Raw genomic sequence first — 17,610 nt, forward strand, 5'->3', positions numbered from 1 at the left:
GAGGACCCTGCCCCTGAGGGCTCACACTCTACAGGAGGAGAGAGGACCCTGTCCACGAGGGCTCACACTCTACAGGGGGAGAGAGGACCCTGCCCACGAGGGCTCACACTCTACAGGGGGAGAGAGGACCCTGCCCACGAGGGCTCACAGTCTACAGGAGGAGAGAGGACCCTGTCCCTGAGGGCTCACACTCTACAGGAGGATAGAGTACCCTGCCCGCGAGGGCTCCTAGTCTACAGTGGATGGGTGAGGATACAGGAGGAGAGAGAACCCTGCCCGCGGGCGCTCATAGTCTACAGGGGATGGGTGAGGGGACAGGAGAAGAGAGGACCCTGCCAAAGGGGCTCACAGTCTACAGGGGATGGGTGAAGATACAGGAGGAGAGAGGACCCTGACTGCGAAGGCTCACAGTCTTGAGGGCAGGGGATGGGTGAGGGTACAGGAGAAGAGAGGACCCTGCCCGCGAGGGCTCACAGTCTCCAGGGGTTTGGTGAGGGTACAGGAGAAGAGAGAACCCTGCCTGTGAGGGCTCATAATCTCCAGGGGTTGGGTGAGGATACAGGAGGAGAGAGAACCCTGCCCGCAAGGCCTCACAGGCTACAGGGGTTGGGTGAGGATACAGGAGAAGAGAGAACCCTGCCTGTGAGGGCTCATAATCTCCAGGGGTTGGGTGAGGATACAGGAGGAGAGAGAACCCTGCCCACGAGGGCTCACAGTCTATAGGGGATGGGTGAGGGTACAGGAGGAGAGAGGACCCTGCCCGCGAGGGCTCACAGGCTACAGGGGTTGGGTGAGGATACAGGAGAAGAGAGAACCATGCCCACGAGGGCTCACAGTCTATAGTGGATGGGTGAGGGTACAGGAGGAGAGAGGACCCTGCCCGAGAGGGCTCCTAGTCTACAGGGGATGGGTGAGGATACAGGAGAAGAGAGAACCCTGCCTGTGAGGGCTCACAGTCTACAGGGGATGGGTGAGGATACAGGAGGAGAGGACCCTGCCCGCGAGGGCTCACAGTCTACAGGGGATGGGTGAGGATACAGGAGGAGAGGACCCTGCCCGTGAGGGCTCACAGTCTACAGGGGATGGGTGAAGATACAGGAGGAGAGAGGACCCTGACTGCGAAGGCTCACAGTCTTGAGGGCAGGGGATGGGTGAGGGTACAGGAGAAGAGAGGACCCTGCCCGCGAGGGCTCACAGTCTCCAGGGGTTTGGTGAGGGTACAGGAGAAGAGAGAACCCTGCCTGTGAGGGCTCATAATCTCCAGGGGTTGGGTGAGGATACAGGAGGAGAGAGAACCCTGCCCGCAAGGCCTCACAGGCTACAGGGGTTGGGTGAGGATACAGGAGAAGAGAGAACCCTGCCTGTGAGGGCTCATAATCTCCAGGGGTTGGGTGAGGATACAGGAGGAGAGAGAACCCTGCCCACGAGGGCTCACAGTCTATAGGGGATGGGTGAGGGTACAGGAGGAGAGAGGACCCTGCCCGCGAGGGCTCACAGGCTACAGGGGTTGGGTGAGGATACAGGAGAAGAGAGAACCATGCCCACGAGGGCTCACAGTCTATAGGGGATGGGTGAGGGTACAGGAGGAGAGAGGACCCTGCCCGCGAGGGCTCCTAGTCTACAGGGGATGGGTGAGGATACAGGAGAAGAGAGAACCCTGCCTGTGAGGGCTCACAGTCTACAGGGGATGGGTGAGGATACAGGAGGAGAGGACCCTGCCCGCGAGGGCTCACAGTCTACAGGGGATGGGTGAGGATACAGGAGGAGAGAGGACCCTGCCCGCGAGGGCTCACAGTCTACAAGTATTAGACATTAGGAAAATCTTCCTGACAGTGAGGGCAGTCAGGGAGTGGAACAGGCGACCACAGGAGTTACTGATCTCTCCATCAATGGAACTCTTCAAGCAGAAGCTGGATAAACATACAGCGGGGATGATTTAGGAAACCTGCACTCCCAAAGGTTGAACCCAATGGCCCTTGAGGTCCCTTTCAACTCTACCATTCTATGACACACTGTTATGGGGGATCTGTGGAGGACGCTCTGTTATGGGGGATCTGTGGAGGACGCTCTGTTATGGAGATCTGTAGATGATGCTCTGTGACGCTTCTGCCACACTCACGTGAAATTCACGCACGTGCCGAGAGACACGTATTTTCCCTGCGTGTTGCGTGCAGGTAAGTACGTGTCTCTGGTACGTGCGTGACACGTGTGTTCTACGTGTGCTTTCCGTGATAGCACACGTAGAATCGGTAATTATCATACTCACCTGGTCCTTCCTGCTGTCCGCGCTGCTGTCCGTGGTGCTGATCCTCGGTCTCCAGCCCTCCCGTCTCCCCGCTGCTGCTGCTGCCAGGCAGTGAAGTGAATATTCAATGAGAATAATGAGTGGCGGTCGGCAGCAGCGGCAGAGACAGGAGGGCTGGAGAAGGTGAGTTAATGTTTTGTTTTTTTCTCACTGACATGTGTGTTTTCTCCGGCGCGTGTCACACGGGACTGCATCCACACTACACCCGTGTGGTACGGGTGCGGGCCGTGTAACACCCGTGCTGCCGGAGAAAACACTGACATGTCAGCGCTTTGAAAATCGCACACACGTACAAACGCACACGGACACACGTTCCGTGTGGTTTTACGTGTGTGTGCCTGCTACCATAGGGTAGCATTGCTGTACATGTCTCCGTGCCGCCGATACGTGTAAAAAATGCCAAACACGTACCGGAGGCACGGATGTGTGGCGCTAGCCTTATGGGGGATCTGTGGAGGACGCTCTGTTATGGGGGATCTGTGGAGGACGCTCTGTTATGGGGGATCTGTGGATGACGCTCTGTTATGGGGGATCTGTGGAGGACGCTCTGTTATGGGGGATCTGTGGAGGACGCTCTGTTATGGGGGATCTGTGGATGACGCTCTGTTATGGGGGATCTGTGGATAACGCTCTGTTATGCGGGATCTGTGGATGACGCTCTGTTATGGGGGATCTGTGGGTGATGCTCTGTTTTGGGGGATCTGTGGATGATGCTCTGTTATGGGGGAATGTGTGGATGATGCTCTGTTATGAGGGATCTGTGGATGACGCTCTGTTATGGGGGATCTGTGGATGACGCTCTGTTATGGGGGATCTTTAAATGATGGTCTGTTATGGGGGATCTATGAGGATTGAGGAATCTCTGGTTTGGGGGATCTGCGGTGATTGTTATGGGGGATCTGTGGATGATGCTCTGTTATGGGGATCTGTGGATGATGCTCTATTATGGGGGATCTGTGGATGATGCTCTATTATGGGGGATCTGTGGATGACGCTCTGTTATGGGGGATCTGTGGATGACGCTCTGTTATGGGGGATCTGTGGATGACGCTCTGTTATGGGTGATCTGTGGGTGATGCTCTGTTTTGGGGGATCTGTGGATGATGCTCTGTTATGGGGGAATGTGTGGATGATGCTCTGTTATGAGGGATCTGTGGATGACGCTCTGTTATGGGGGATCTGTGGATGACGCTCTGTTATGGGGGATCTGTGGATGACGCTCTGTTATGGGGGATCTTTAAATGATGGTCTGTTATGGGGGATCTATGAGGATTGAGGAATCTCTGGTTTGGGGGATCTGCGGTGATTGTTATGGGGGATCTGTGGATGATGCTCTGTTATGGGGATCTGTGAATGATGCTCTGTTATGGGGATCTGTGGATGATGCTCTGTTATGAGGGATCTGTGGATGACGCTCTGTTATGGGGGATCTGTGGATGACGCTCTGTTATGGGGGATCTGTGGATGACGCTCTGTTATGGGGGATCTTTAAATGATGGTCTGTTATGGGGGATCTATGAGGATTGAGGAATCTCTGGTTTGGGGGATCTGCGGTGATTGTTATGGGGGATCTGTGGATGATGCTCTGTTATGGGGATCTGTGGATGATGCTCTGTTATGGGGATCTGTGGATGATGCTCTGTTATGGGGGATCTGTGGATGACGCTCTGTTATGGGGGATTTGTGGATGATGCTCTGTTATGGGGGAATCTGTGGATGATGCTCTGTTATGGCGGATCTGTGGATAACGCTCTGTTATGCGGGATCTGTGGATGACGCTCTGTTATGGGGGATCTGTGGATGACGCTCTGTTATGGGGGATCTGTGGATGACGCTCTGTTATGGGGGATCTGTGGATGACGCTCTGTTATGGGGGATCTGTGGATGACGCTCTGTTATGGGGGATCTGTGACTGACGCTCTGTTATGGGGGATCTGAAGATGATGCTCTGTTATGGGGGATCTATGCGGATTGAGGAATCTCTGGTTTGGGGGATCTGTGGTGATTGTTATGGGGGATCTGTGGATGATGCTATGTTATGGGGGATCTATGAGGATTGAGAAATCTCTGTTTTGGGGGATTTGTGGTGATTGTTATGGGGGATCTATGAGGATTGAGGAATCTCTGTTTTGGGGGATTTGTGGTGATTGTTATGGGGGATCTGTGGTGATTGTTATGGGGGATCTGTGGTGATTGTTATGGGGGATCTGTGGTGATTGTTATGGGGATCTGTGGTGATTGTTATGGGGGATCTGTGGTGATTGTTATGGGGGATCTGTGGTGATTGTTATGGGGGATCTGTGGTGATTGTTATGAGGGCTGTGTCTTCAGTTCCTATTTCCGGTCTCGGCCTCTGCTGACGTCACTGCAGGGAGGTTTCTGAATCGCCGATATATGTGGGCGGTTCTGTGGTGACGTACTTTCATCACGTGGTGTGGTGACGTCGCGTTCGTCGTCGTTTCCGGCTGCTTCTGCCCTCGTTCCCGGGGTCTCTCTCCTCAGTCCCCGCCGTCGTGTCCTCGCGCTCCGGCCATGTCTAACGTCGCAGACACCAAACTGTACGACCTGCTGGGAGTGCAGCCCGGCGCCAGCGAGAACGAGCTGAAGAAGGTGAGCGGGAGGCCGGCGGGAGCTGGGGCCTGGTACCGGCCGGGGGTGAGGGGAGGCGGCAGAGGCCGAGAGGGGCCGGTGGCCGTGTGTGAGGTGCGGGCAGGCGGAGGACGGAGGCTTCGGGGTCAGTGCAGGCCGCGGCTCCTCCCCCCGGGATTAGTCAGCAGCTTACGGAGTGTGCCGGGAAGAGCGGCCGCGGATCCGGAGCGGAGAGCGTGACCCCCCCTTACCCCGGAGCGTACAGCGTGACCACCCCTTACCCCGGAGCGTACAGCGTGACCCCCCCCCTTACCCCGGAGCGTACAGCGTGACCCCCCCCCCCCTTACCCCGGAGCGTACAGCGTGACCACCCCTTACCCCGGAGCGTACAGCGTGACCCCACCCCTTACCCCGGAGCGTACAGCGTGACCCCCCCCCTTACCCCGGAGCGTACAGCGTGACCCCCCCCCCCCTTACCCCGGAGCGTACAGCGTGACCCCCCCCCCCCTTACCCCGGAGCGTACAGCGTGACCCCCCCCCTTACCCCGGAGCGTACAGCGTGACCCCCCCCTTACCCCGGAGCGTACAGCGTGACCCCCCCCCCCTTACCCCGGAGCGTACAGCGTGACCCCCCCCCCCTTACCCCGGAGCGTACAGCGTGACCCCCCCCCCCCTTACCCCGGAGCGTACAGCGTGACCCCCCCCCCCCTTACCCCGGAGCGTACAGCGTGACCCCCCCCCCCTTACCCCGGAGCGTACAGCGTGACCCCCCCCCCCCTTACCCCGGAGCGTACAGCGTGACCCCCCCCCCCTTACCCCGGAGCGTACAGCGTGACCCCCCCCCCCCTTACCCCGGAGCGTACAGCGTGACCCCCCCCCCCTTACCCCGGAGCGTACAGCGTGACCCCCCCCCCCCTTACCCCGGAGCGTACAGCGTGACCCCCCCCCCCTTACCCCGGAGCGTACAGCGTGACCCCCCCCCCCCTTACCCCGGAGCGTACAGCGTGACCCCCCCCCCCTTACCCCGGAGCGTACAGCGTGACCCCCCCCTTACCCCGGAGCGTACAGCGTGACCCCCCCCTTACCCCGGAGCGTACAGCGTGACCCCCCCCTTACCCCGGAGCGTACAGCGTGACCCCCCCCTTACCCCGGAGCGTACAGCGTGACCCCCCCCTTACCCCGGAGCGTACAGCGTGACCCCCCCCCTTACCCCGGAGCGTACAGCGTGACCTTTGGGGTGTGTGTGTGTGAGGGTATTGCCGCCCACCCCTGACCCCCAGACTGTGCGAGGATATTGGGCCACCCCGGACTGTGCGAGGTTATTCAGACCCCCCCTGACTTGACCCCGGCATTGTATATTAGTCCACCCAACTCCTGGCGGGCGTGAGCGTATTAGCGCGCCCCTCTGTGACCTAACCCCGGCAGGCACGAATGTAGTGATGTGCCCCCTCCCCCCACACACGACCCGACTCTAGCGGATGTGAGCGTATTAGACCCCCCCCCCCCCTCACCCCTGACCCCCGGCGGGTGCGAGCGTATTAGACCCCCCCCTCACCCCTGACCCCCGGCGGGTGTGAGCGTATTAGACCCCCCCTCACCCCTGACCCCCGGCGGGTGTGAGCGTATTAGACCCCCCCTCACCCCTGACCCCCGGCGGGTGTGAGCGTATTAGACCCCCCCTCACCCCTGACCCCCGGCGGGTGCGAGCGTATTACACCCCCCCCCCCCCCCTGACCCTGGCGGGTGCGAGCGTATTACACCCCCCCCCCCCCCCTGACCCTGGCGGGTGCGAGCGTATTACACCCCCCCCCCCCCCTGACCCTGGCGGGTGCGAGCGTATTACACCCCCCCCCCCCCCCTGACCCTGGCGGGTGCGAGCGTATTACACCCCCCCCCCCCCTGACCCTGGCGGGTGCGAGCGTATTACACCCCCCCCCCCCCCCTGACCCTGGCGGGTGCGAGCGTATTACACCCCCCCCCCCCCCCTGACCCTGGCGGGTGCGAGCGTATTACACCACCCCCCCCCCCTGACCCTGGCGGGTGCGAGCGTATTAGACCCCCCCCCCTGACCCTGGCGGGTGCGAGCGTATTACACCCCCCCCCCCCCCCCTGACCCTGGCGGGTGCGAGCGTATTACACCCCCCCCCCCTGACCCTGGCGGGTGCGAGCGTATTACACCCCCCCCCCCCCCCCTGACCCTGGCGGGTGCGAGCGTATTACCCCCCCCCCCCCCCCCCCCTGACCCTGGCGGGTGCGAGCGTATTACACCCCCCCCCCCCCCTGACCCTGGCGGGTGCGAGCGTATTACACCCCCCCCCCCTGACCCTGGCGGGTGCGAGCGTATTACACCACCCCCCCCTGACCCTGGCGGGTGCGAGCGTATTACACCCCCCCCCCCTGACCCTGGCGGGTGCGAGCGTATTACACCACCCCCCCCCTGACCCTGGCGGGTGCGAGCGTATTACACCCCTGACCCTGGCGGGTGCGAGCGTATTACACCCCCTCCCCCACCCGACCCTGGCGGGTGCGAGCGTATTACACCCCCCCCACCCACCCCTGACCCTGGCGGGTGCGAGCGTATTACACCCCCCCCCACCCACCCCTGACCCTGGCGGGTGCGAGCGTATTACACCCCCCCCCCTGACCCTGGCGGGTGCGAGCGTATTACACCCCCCCCCCTGACCCTGGCGGGTGCGAGCGTATTACACCCCTGACCCTGGCGGGTGCGAGCGTATTACACCCCTGACCCTAGCGGGTGCGAGCGTATTACACCCCCCCCCCCCCCCCCCCCCCCACCCGACCCTGGCGGGTGCGAGCGTATTACACCCCCCCCACCCACCCCTGACCCTGGCGGGTGCGAGCGTATTACACACCCCCCACCCACCCCTGACCCTGGCGGGTGCGAGCGTATTACACCCCCCCCCCCACCCACCCCTGACCCTGGCGGGTGCGAGCGTATTAAGCCCCCCGCCTCACCCATTGACCCCCGGCGGGTGCGAGCGCGTTTGACTCCTCCCCCCCCCTCACCCATTGAACCCTGGCGGGTTCGAGCGCGTTAGACCCCCCCCCTCACCCCTGACCCCCGGCGGGTGCGAACGCGTTAGACCCATAACGCCCCATCTCCCCCCATCCCTAACTCAGAGCGTGGAAGTGTATAAGGCCCCAAACACGCACATACCCCTCACTCCTCTGAACCTGGAGTGCTCAAGCTTGGTCATACCCCCCAGTTCTGGAGTGCAAGCTACCCCCCCCTCGAGTGTGTTGTGTTGTCATATTCCTCCCCCCCTTCCCAATTGATGACATGGGGTGACGTTCTTTCCTTGCTGCTGTGACTCTGCTGCTGTTCACCTGGGAATAAGACAATGTCGGCGCCGGCCGTGAGCTCTGCCGGGGATTTAGCTGCATCTGTCGGGTCCTAATTATACTCCGGTTTTGGCATTACCGCTGTGTGCCCGGACCTCCGAACGCTGGTCTTATTTTATACATGTGACGCACATTTGATTTAAATTAATCCATGGTCGACAAAACACAAATGGCGCAATAATGGGATATAATTGTCACATTTACACCATTCTGTACACAGTGACCGACTGGTTATTCTGGGCGTCCCGTGGTGAGGATGCGGCACGTGAGGCTACCTGTCATCTGTAATTATAAGGAGTGTTTAATTTGGGAACATTGTGTAGATATTTGTATTCACAGTCACGTATCCAGCATGTCCGCGTGAGTCACAGATCAAATACACCGGGAACCCGCGGCTAAGCCCCGAGCCCAGGAACTGATAGGATGCCCCGGGGTATACCCCACTATACAGGGGAGTTATATAGGTGTAATATACACCGCTCAGGCACTGTGTACATACATTACTTATCATGAATTACCTGCTGTATTATCCTCTAGAGCTGCACTCACTATTCTGCTGGTGCAGTCACTGTGTACATACATTACATTACTGATCCTGTATTATCCTCCAGAGCTGCACTCACTATTCTGCTGGTGCTGTCACTGTGCATTTATTTCATTATTAAAAATGCTTTACTCCAGAGCTGCACTTTCCTGATCTGAGGATGGCTGTGTATATATGGTGTAGTAATCCGTGTATCTCATCTTTCTCGGATACAGGCGTACCGCAAGCTGGCCAAGGAATATCACCCAGACAAGAACCCGAATGCCGGAGACAAGGTAACTGCACCCAGCGCATCTATCAGTTTGTGAGATTTCCGATTGGTCCCTAGTTGTGTTCCGCTAGAATGTGAAAATGCTCTTTTTCTGTTTTGCATTTTTTAATATACCTGCTTCCTGTCAATGACTGGAAATGTCTAGCATAAAACAATAGCAGCATGTGTGAAGCCCCCGATGTAGATTCTGCCTTGAAGGCTCTGTCTGGATGTCTCTTGATCATTCTGGGGGTGTACGTGACTTTGTTGTTTTGGGAGATGGGGGGGGGGGGGGCGCAGATTTTGGCTTCACGCTGCCGCTTTGATTTACAGTTCAAGGAGATCAGCTTTGCCTATGAAGTTCTGTCTAATCCAGAGAAGCGAGAGCTGTACGACCGCTATGGGGAGCAGGGTCTGCGGGAAGGGAGCGGGGGCGGCGGCATGGATGACATCTTCTCCCACATTTTCGGAGGTGGTCTCTTCGGGTTCATGGGTGGACAGAATCGAAGTCGCAATGGAAGACGGAGAGGAGAGGACATGATGCACCCTCTAAAGTGAGTGTCACACTGTGGATGGAAACTCGTGGGGCCTCGTACTCTTCCGTAACCAATGAATGATACTCTTATATAAATGCCATGTCATACGCCGGACCCCCGTCCTCTTGTATAACCGCCCCGGGATACGCCAGACCCTCGTCCTCTTGTATAACCGCCCCGGGATACGCCAGACCCTCGTCCTCTTGTATAACCGCCCCGGGATACGCCAGACCCTCGTCCTCTTGTATAACCGCCCCGGGATGCGCCGGACCCTCGTCCTCTTGTATAACCGCCCCGGGATGCGCCGGACCCTCGTCCTCTTGTATAACCGCCCCGGGATGCGCCGGACCCTCGTCCTCTTGTATAACCGCCCCGGGATGCGCCGGACCCTCGTCCTCTTGTATAACCGCGCCGGACCCTCCGTCCTCTTGTATAACCGCGCCGGACCCTCCGTCCTCTTGTATAACCGCGCCGGACCCTCCGTCCTCTTGTATAACCGCCCCGGGATACGCCGGACCCTCGTCCTCTTGTATAACCGCCCCGGGATACGCCGGACCCTCGTCCTCTTGTATAACCGCCCCGGGATACGCCGGACCCTCGTCCTCTTGTATAACCGCCCCGGGATACGCCGGACCCTCGTCCTCTTGTATAACCGCCCCGGGATACGCCGGACCCTCGTCCTCTTGTATAACCGCCCCGGGATACGCCGGACCCTCGTCCTCTTGTATAACCGCCCCGGGATACGCCGGACCCTCGTCCTCTTGTATAACCGCCCCGGGATACGCCGGACCCTCGTCCTCTTGTATAACCGCCCCGGGATACGCCGGACCCTCGTCCTCTTGTATATTTTATGGTCTTCTCTTCTCTTAGGGTATCATTAGAAGACTTATACAATGGGAAGACCACCAAACTTCAACTCAGCAAGAACGTGCTGTGCAGCTCCTGTAACGGGTGAGTTCTAGTCTCAGTTCAGAATGATCAGCTCACAGATGCAGCAGACCGCCGGTGTAATGACGTCAATTCACTGACTGCATGCAGAGCGCCAAAATCTTGGAAATGGTGAGCAAGGTTAATCCTGGAGGAGACCCCGTAACCTCTCATAAAATTATAGGGTGCCTTAAAGGAATAGTGCCGCCTCTATACTCTTAATGACAGCGCTATGGACGCATCTGTTGTGGATTTCTTTAGGAACTTCTTTACATGCAGAGTCTTAATCCGGTCATTTCTTTCTTCAGACAAGGCGGTAAGACCGGAGCGGTTCAGAAATGTACAGCCTGCAGAGGCCGAGGCGTGCGCATCATGATCAGACAGCTGGCCCCCGGCATGGTACAGCAGATGCAGTCCGTCTGTTCCGACTGTAACGGGGAAGGTAAGTAAAGAGTTAATGCAGATCAGGAGGTTGACTAGGGTCCTAGTCCTGTCTGGGCCCAGTATATGTGGTACCTGTAAGGGGATATCGTGGGGTTAACCGCTGTGTGGTTGGTGCAAAGCAAAATGGCATTGATATATAGATATAGATAGATATAGATATATATATTTTTAGTATTATATATAATATATTGTATGTGTCTGTATTGTATATTTTAGTATTTATTATAATTATTTATATTATATTTATAATTAGTGTGTATAATTATATTTAATTATATTATAATTTTATATAAATATTATAATTATAATATAATATAGATTGTAATATATGCATCATTTTATTGTGTTTTTTTTTTTTTTTTTTTGTTATTTTAGGGGAAGTAATTAATGAAAAAGACCGCTGTAAAAAATGTGAAGGCAAAAAAGTTATCAAAGAAGTGAAAATTCTGGAAGTTCACGTGGATAAAGGCATGAAGCACGGGCAGAGGATCACATTCACCGGAGAAGCCGATCAGGCCCCTGGCGTCGAGCCGGGCGACATTGTCCTGGTCCTGCAAGAGAAAGAGCACGAGGTAAGCGATGTCCTCACTTGTCACATGGGTCAGTGCTAAATACTCTGTGCTGCTGATCACCCTGTGATGGTGCATTTTCATCACGATGCGGATCGCTCTCTACCCCCACAAACACCTGCCGTGCCCTACAGCTAAACTAACCTCCGCTGTCACCTGCAGTCTTTTCAGAGAGACGGCAACGACCTGCACATGACGCACAAGATCGGCCTCGTCGAGGCTTTGTGCGGATTCCAGTTCACATTCAAGCACCTGGATGCTCGTCAGATCGTCGTCAAATATCCTCCGGGAAAAGTCATCGAGCCAGGTAAAGATGGCGCCGCTCAGGCCCAGCAACACTCGCACTATATAGGACTCACTTGATGGTAACGTCTTGTGTTTTTTGTATATTCCCAGGGTCAGTTCGTGTCGTGCGGGGGGAAGGCATGCCACAGTACCGCAATCCTTTTGAAAAAGGCGACCTCTTCATCAAGTTCGAAGTCCAATTTCCAGAAAACAATTGGATTAACCCAGAAAAACTCACGGTGAGTCTGACATGACGATTAGGTTTACTTTACAATCAGAGGGTCCGGGACCATCGCAGAATATTGTATTCCTTACTCCTGTGGTTATCGGATTTTAATGGGTTATTCTATGTAAAGCCGGAGCCCCAATACAGCCACCCTATGTGCAGTCTGAGCCCCCATATAGGCTCCTATATACAGCGTGATCCTCCCTATATTCAGTATGAGTCCTCACATAGGCTCCTATATACAGTCTGAGCCCCCATATAGGCTCCTATATACAGCGTGATCCTCCCTATATTCAGTAGGAGTCCTCACATAGGCTCCTATATACAGTCTGAGCCCCCATATATGCTCCTATATACAGCGTGATCCTCCCTATATTCAGTAGGAGTCCTCAAATAGGCTCCTATATACAGTCTGAGCCCACACAACCCCCCCCCATATACAGTGAGGCCCCACATGGGCTCCTATATACAGCGTGGATCTTCCCTATATTCAGTAGGAGTCCTCACATAGGCTCCTATATATAGCCTGAGGCCCCCTATATATAGTGTGATCTGCCAGACAGTCCACCGTATGTGCAGTCTGAGCCCCTACACAGGCTCCTATATACAGAGTGATCCTCCCTATATTAGGCTCCTAATTACAGCCTGAGCCCCCACATTGCCCCCCATTTGACAGCAGACGTGATTAGGTGACACCATTACTTCTGCTTTCTGTTGCACTTTCTGCTTGGAGGAAGGAGGAGTCGGCGGCTCCGTCCTCTACCAATTAACCGCTTTCCGCATCCTGAGGATGCAGACGGTGGTGATATCGGGATGCGAGCGGTGGACATGTGGCCCATAGTCCAGTTTTCAGCCTCTTGGTTGTGGCCTAGGTCTGGGGTGGAGGATAAGTTGCTGATCTCTGGGGTCTGACCCTCTCGGACCCCCAGTGAGCTTAAGAACGTTGTCCGAAAACGGGGCTTTAAATCTTCAGTGGAGGAGAGTTGTGAATGCTCGATTTATGGGAGTGCTGGAGGATGCTGTGGAGGCGCCGGCTGTCAGTGGGTGCTCTCCGGTGGAGGCGCCGGCTGTCAGTGGGTGCTCTCCGGTGGAGGCGCCGGCTGTCAGTGGGTGCTCTCCGGTGGAGGCGCCGGCTGTCAGTGGGTGCTCTCCGGTGGAGGCGCCGGCTGTCAGTGGGTGCTCTCCGGTGGAGGCGCCGGCTGTCAGTGGGTGCTCTCCGGTGGAGGCGCCGGCTGTCAGTGGGTGCTCTCCGGTGGAGGCGCCGGCTGTCAGTGGGTGCTCTCCGGTGGAGGCGCCGGCTGTCAGTGGGTGCTCTCCGGTGGAGGCGCCGGCTGTCAGTGGGTGCTCTCCGGTGGAGGCGCCGGCTGTCAGTGGGTGCTCTCCGGTGGAGGCGCCGGCTGTCAGTGGGTGCTCTCCGGTGGAGGCGCCGGCTGTCAGTGGGTGCTCTCCGGTGGAGGCGCCGGCTGTCAGTGGGTGCTCTCCGGTGGAGGCGCCGGCTGTCAGTGGGTGCTCTCCGGTGGAGGCGCCGGCTGTCAGTGGGTGCTCTCCGGTGGAGGCGCCGGCTGTCAGTGGGTGCTCTCCGGTGGAGGCGCCGGCTGTCAGTGGGTGCTCTCCGGTGGAGGCGCCGGCTGTCAGTGGGTGCTCTCCGGTGGAGGCGCCGGCTGTCAGTGGGTGCTCTCTGGTGGAGGCGCCGGCTGTCAGTGGGTGCTCTCCGGTGGAGGCGCCGGCTGTCAGTGGGTGCTCTCCGGTGGAGGCGCCGGCTGTCAGTGGGTGCTCTCCGGTGGAGGCGCCGGCTGTCAGTGGGTGCTCTCCGGTGGAGGCGCCGGCTGTCAGTGGGTGCTCTCCGGTGGAGGCGCCGGCTGTCAGTGGGTGCTCTCCGGTGGAGGCGCCGGCTGTCAGTGGGTGCTCTCCGGTGGAGGCGCCGGCTGTCAGTGGGTGCTCTCCGGTGGAGGCGCCGGCTGTCAGTGGGTGCTCTCCGGTGGAGGCGCCGGCTGTCAGTGGGTGCTCTCCGGTGGAGGCGCCGGCTGTCAGTGGGTGCTCTCCGGTGGAGGCGCCGGCTGTCAGTGGGTGCTCTCCGGTGGAGGCGCCGGCTGTCAGTGGGTGCTCTCCGGTGGAGGCGCCGGCTGTCAGTGGGTGCTCTCCGGTGGAGGCGCCGGCTGTCAGTGGGTGCTCTCCGGTGGAGGCGCCGGCTGTCAGTGGGTGCTCTCCGGTGGAGGCGCCGGCTGTCAGTGGGTGCTCTCCGGTGGAGGCGCCGGCTGTCAGTGGGTGCTCTCCGGTGGAGGCGCCGGCTGTCAGTGGGTGCTCTCCGGTGGAGGCGCCGGCTGTCAGTGGGTGCTCTCCGGTGGAGGCGCCGGCTGTCAGTGGGTGCTCTCCGGTGGAGGCGCCGGCTGTCAGTGGAGACACAGGGGTCAGCGAGTGCTCTGGTCCGTTGATCCGGCCACCTTTAGAAAAAGATGGCCCGGTGCTCATCTCAACTGAACGCTCGACCTCCTTAACCATGGGCGGAACACTACTCAGACAACACAGGGTGAGGGAATTACAATATTAAGACTTTATTGGATCCCCAAAAAATTAACGGCATATGGCACATAACCAGCAAAACCACAGAATATAACCGGCAACAGTCTCACCCTTCCGCTGCTCACCAGGGATTAGAATGTCCATGCCTCACAGGTTCCAGGGCTATTTACTCCAACCCAGCAGCACCAGTCTTTTGGCGAACAGCCACAGAGAATGGCATAACGCTGAATTTAGGAAGCTGTGTGGGGACCGCAAAGCCTGCAGTTAGGTGACTGGATTGTCCCAAGCTGGATTCCTTCCTTAGGTAGGCCTTGATAGCTCAGCCCAATCCTTGCATTCGATGCTGAAGTCCATATAGTGTTATAATCCAGGTTCGGTTATGGCTTGCCAATCGGATCCGCAGGTCCTAGATTGGTATCATGTAGCAAGAGTCTACCCGGGCAATGCACAGTCCTCCTTCTTATACCCCTGGGGTCTTCACGATTGGATAAGACTGGGCTCTTATTGGCTAGATTTCAAGCCTTATACAAAATATCCCTAGTAGTAATGGTCTCCAGCTAAGTTACATCGCATCTAGCAATACAATTGGAGGTTCGCTTAATTGATTTGTCTGGGTGTCTGACCTTCACTGGCCAAGGCAATTACATGAGTCAACAAGAACTTTAAAGGCCCCGTCACACTAAGCAACATCGCTAGCAACATCGCTGGTAACGAACAACTTTTGTGACGTTGCTAGCGATGTTGCTGTGTGTGACATCCAGCAACAACCTGGCCCCTGCTGTGAGGTCGTTGGTTGTTGCTGAATGTCCTGGGCCATTTTTTAGTTGTTGCTGTCCTGCTGTGAAGCACAGATCGCTGTGTGTGACAGCGAGACAGCAACAACTAATTTGCAGTGAGCAGGGAGCCAGCTTCTGCGGAGGCTGGTAACTAATGTAAACATCGGGTAACCAAGAAGCCCTGTCCTTGGTTACCCGATATTTACCTTTGATACCAGCCTCCTCCGCTCTCACTGCCTGTGCTGCCGGCTCCAGCTCTGTGCACATGTAGCTGCAGCACACATCAGGTAATTAACCCGATGTGTGCTGTAACTAGGAGAGCAAGGAGCCAGCACTAAGCAGTGTGCGCTGCTCCCTGCTCTGTGCACATTTAGCTGCAGCACACATCAGGCAATTAACCCGATGTGTGCTGTAACTAGGAGAGCAAGGAGCCAGCACTAAGCAGTGTGCGCTGCTCCCTGCTCTGTGCACATTTAGCTGCAGCACACATCGGGTTAATTAACCTGATGTGTGCTGTAACTAGGAGACTGGGGGCTGGTCACTGGTTGCTGGTGAGCTCACCAGCAACTCGTGTAGCCACGCTCCAGCGATCCCTGCCAGGTCAGGTTGCTGGTGGGATCGCTGGAGCGTCGCAGTGTGACATCTCACCAGCAACCTCCTAGCAACTTACCAGCGATCCCTATCGTTGTTGGGATCGCTGGTAAGTTGCTTAGTGTGACTGGACCTTAACACTAGACTCCTCAGAGTTTTGGAGAAACAATGAGTGGCTTATCCCCCATTTAGAAACAAACTCCATGTCTGGCTGAATTTTAAGGAACTTAACCCATGCTAGGCACTGACAGTCCATGTAGCCCCTGACAATAAATGGAGTGGAGGTCCAGCGGTCGCACTCACGGCTATATTGAGGATAGCCCTTTTTAAAGAGGGTTACGCAGAGAACGCACAGCTGTATACATGGAGGGTCAGATCATAAAACATGTCCTTTTTTTTTTTCTTGCAGGAACTTGAAGATCTGCTTCCAGCCAGACCAGAAACTACAAACATCACCGGGGAGACAGAGGAGGTGGACCTCCAAGAATTCGACAGCACCCGCGGCTCCGCTGGAGGACAGAGGCGCGAGGCGTACAACGACAGCTCCGACGACGAGACCGGCCACCCCGGCCCCGGCGTCCAGTGTGCGCACCAGTAACCATTTATATAAAGAATTACAGAATTGCACAACAAAAAAGGATTTTGTTTAAGATTATTACAATTTTTTTTTTTTTTTGCCTGTTATATTTTTTTTCTTTTTTTGGTTTGTTTCCGCGACCCAGCGAATTGCCCCAATGGTTCTGATACGACGGACGTTGCCGTCCTTGTAACTTTTTAAATTGGTTCGATTTAGTATTTTCTGAGTGTTTATAATTTAATCCATAAAACTAACCACACGGCTTTACCTGCATTTCTGATGAGGAATAAAAAATAATAAAATTCTCCAAAAAAGAAAAGGAAGACGAGACGCAAATCTGCCGCTCTCTCTGTACCGACCGCTTGATTTTTATCAGTCTGTGTAGATTTTCCGTTTCCTCTTGCGTTCGGACCTGTACATGTGTTTTTTTTTTTGTTTGTTTTTTTTTTGTTCTGGAGCTGTGTATTTGGCTGCACTTACATGACCTGCTACGTATAGAATAAACAATTTCATGGTCTGTATCTCCCCTACTGATTACTGACCAACATGGCGGCAGTGGGACTCTTGGGGAGGGGGGGGACGGAAAATCTGTGGTCACGTCACGGGTGCATCTACAGTGAAGCAAATAAGTATTTGATACCTTGCTGATTTTGTAAGTTTGACCAGTATAGATTTAAGGGTAGGTTAAAGCTAGGGTCAGACGTAGCGACGCAGGAGCGATCGCGACTGATGGATCTACCTTATCAGGATCGCTGCTGTGTCGTTACATATTCGCTGGTGAGCTGTCAATCAGGCAGATCTCACAAGTGACCAGCCACCAGTGACGCGTTGAAGCGATGCTGCGCTTGGTAACTAAGGTAAATATTGGGTAACCAAGCAAAATGCTTCGCTGGTTACCCGATATTTACCTTGGTTACCAGCGCACACCGCTTAGCGCTGGCTCCCTGCACTCCTAGCCAGAGTACACATTGGGTTAATAAGCAAACCTTTGCTTATTTACCCGATGTGTACTCTGGCTACACGTGCAGGGAGCCGGCGCTGGTAACCAAGGTAAATATCGGGTAACCAGCAAAGCACTTCGCTTGGTTACCCGATGTTTACCTTGGTT

At 56.4% G+C, this 17,610-nt stretch overlaps 1 protein-coding gene across 1 annotated transcript; it reads left to right on the top strand.

Annotated features, from left to right (window-relative positions):
* The first annotated feature begins 4,726 nt into the window (after positions 1–4,726).
* Positions 4,727–17,023, top strand: DNAJA2 (DnaJ heat shock protein family (Hsp40) member A2). Its single transcript, XM_075326133.1, has 9 exons — positions 4,727–4,915; positions 9,017–9,076; positions 9,385–9,605; positions 10,458–10,538; positions 10,823–10,956; positions 11,334–11,530; positions 11,690–11,834; positions 11,924–12,051; positions 16,335–17,023. The coding sequence occupies exons 1-9, from the start codon at positions 4,838–4,840 to the stop codon at positions 16,521–16,523; spliced, it is 1,233 nt and encodes a 410-aa protein (XP_075182248.1). The 5' UTR covers positions 4,727–4,837; the 3' UTR covers positions 16,524–17,023.
* The last annotated feature ends 587 nt before the right edge of the window (positions 17,024–17,610 follow it).

This window comes from Anomaloglossus baeobatrachus, chromosome 10 (genome assembly GCF_048569485.1).
Source record: "Anomaloglossus baeobatrachus isolate aAnoBae1 chromosome 10, aAnoBae1.hap1, whole genome shotgun sequence".
Taxonomy (NCBI): domain Eukaryota; kingdom Metazoa; phylum Chordata; class Amphibia; order Anura; family Aromobatidae; genus Anomaloglossus; species Anomaloglossus baeobatrachus.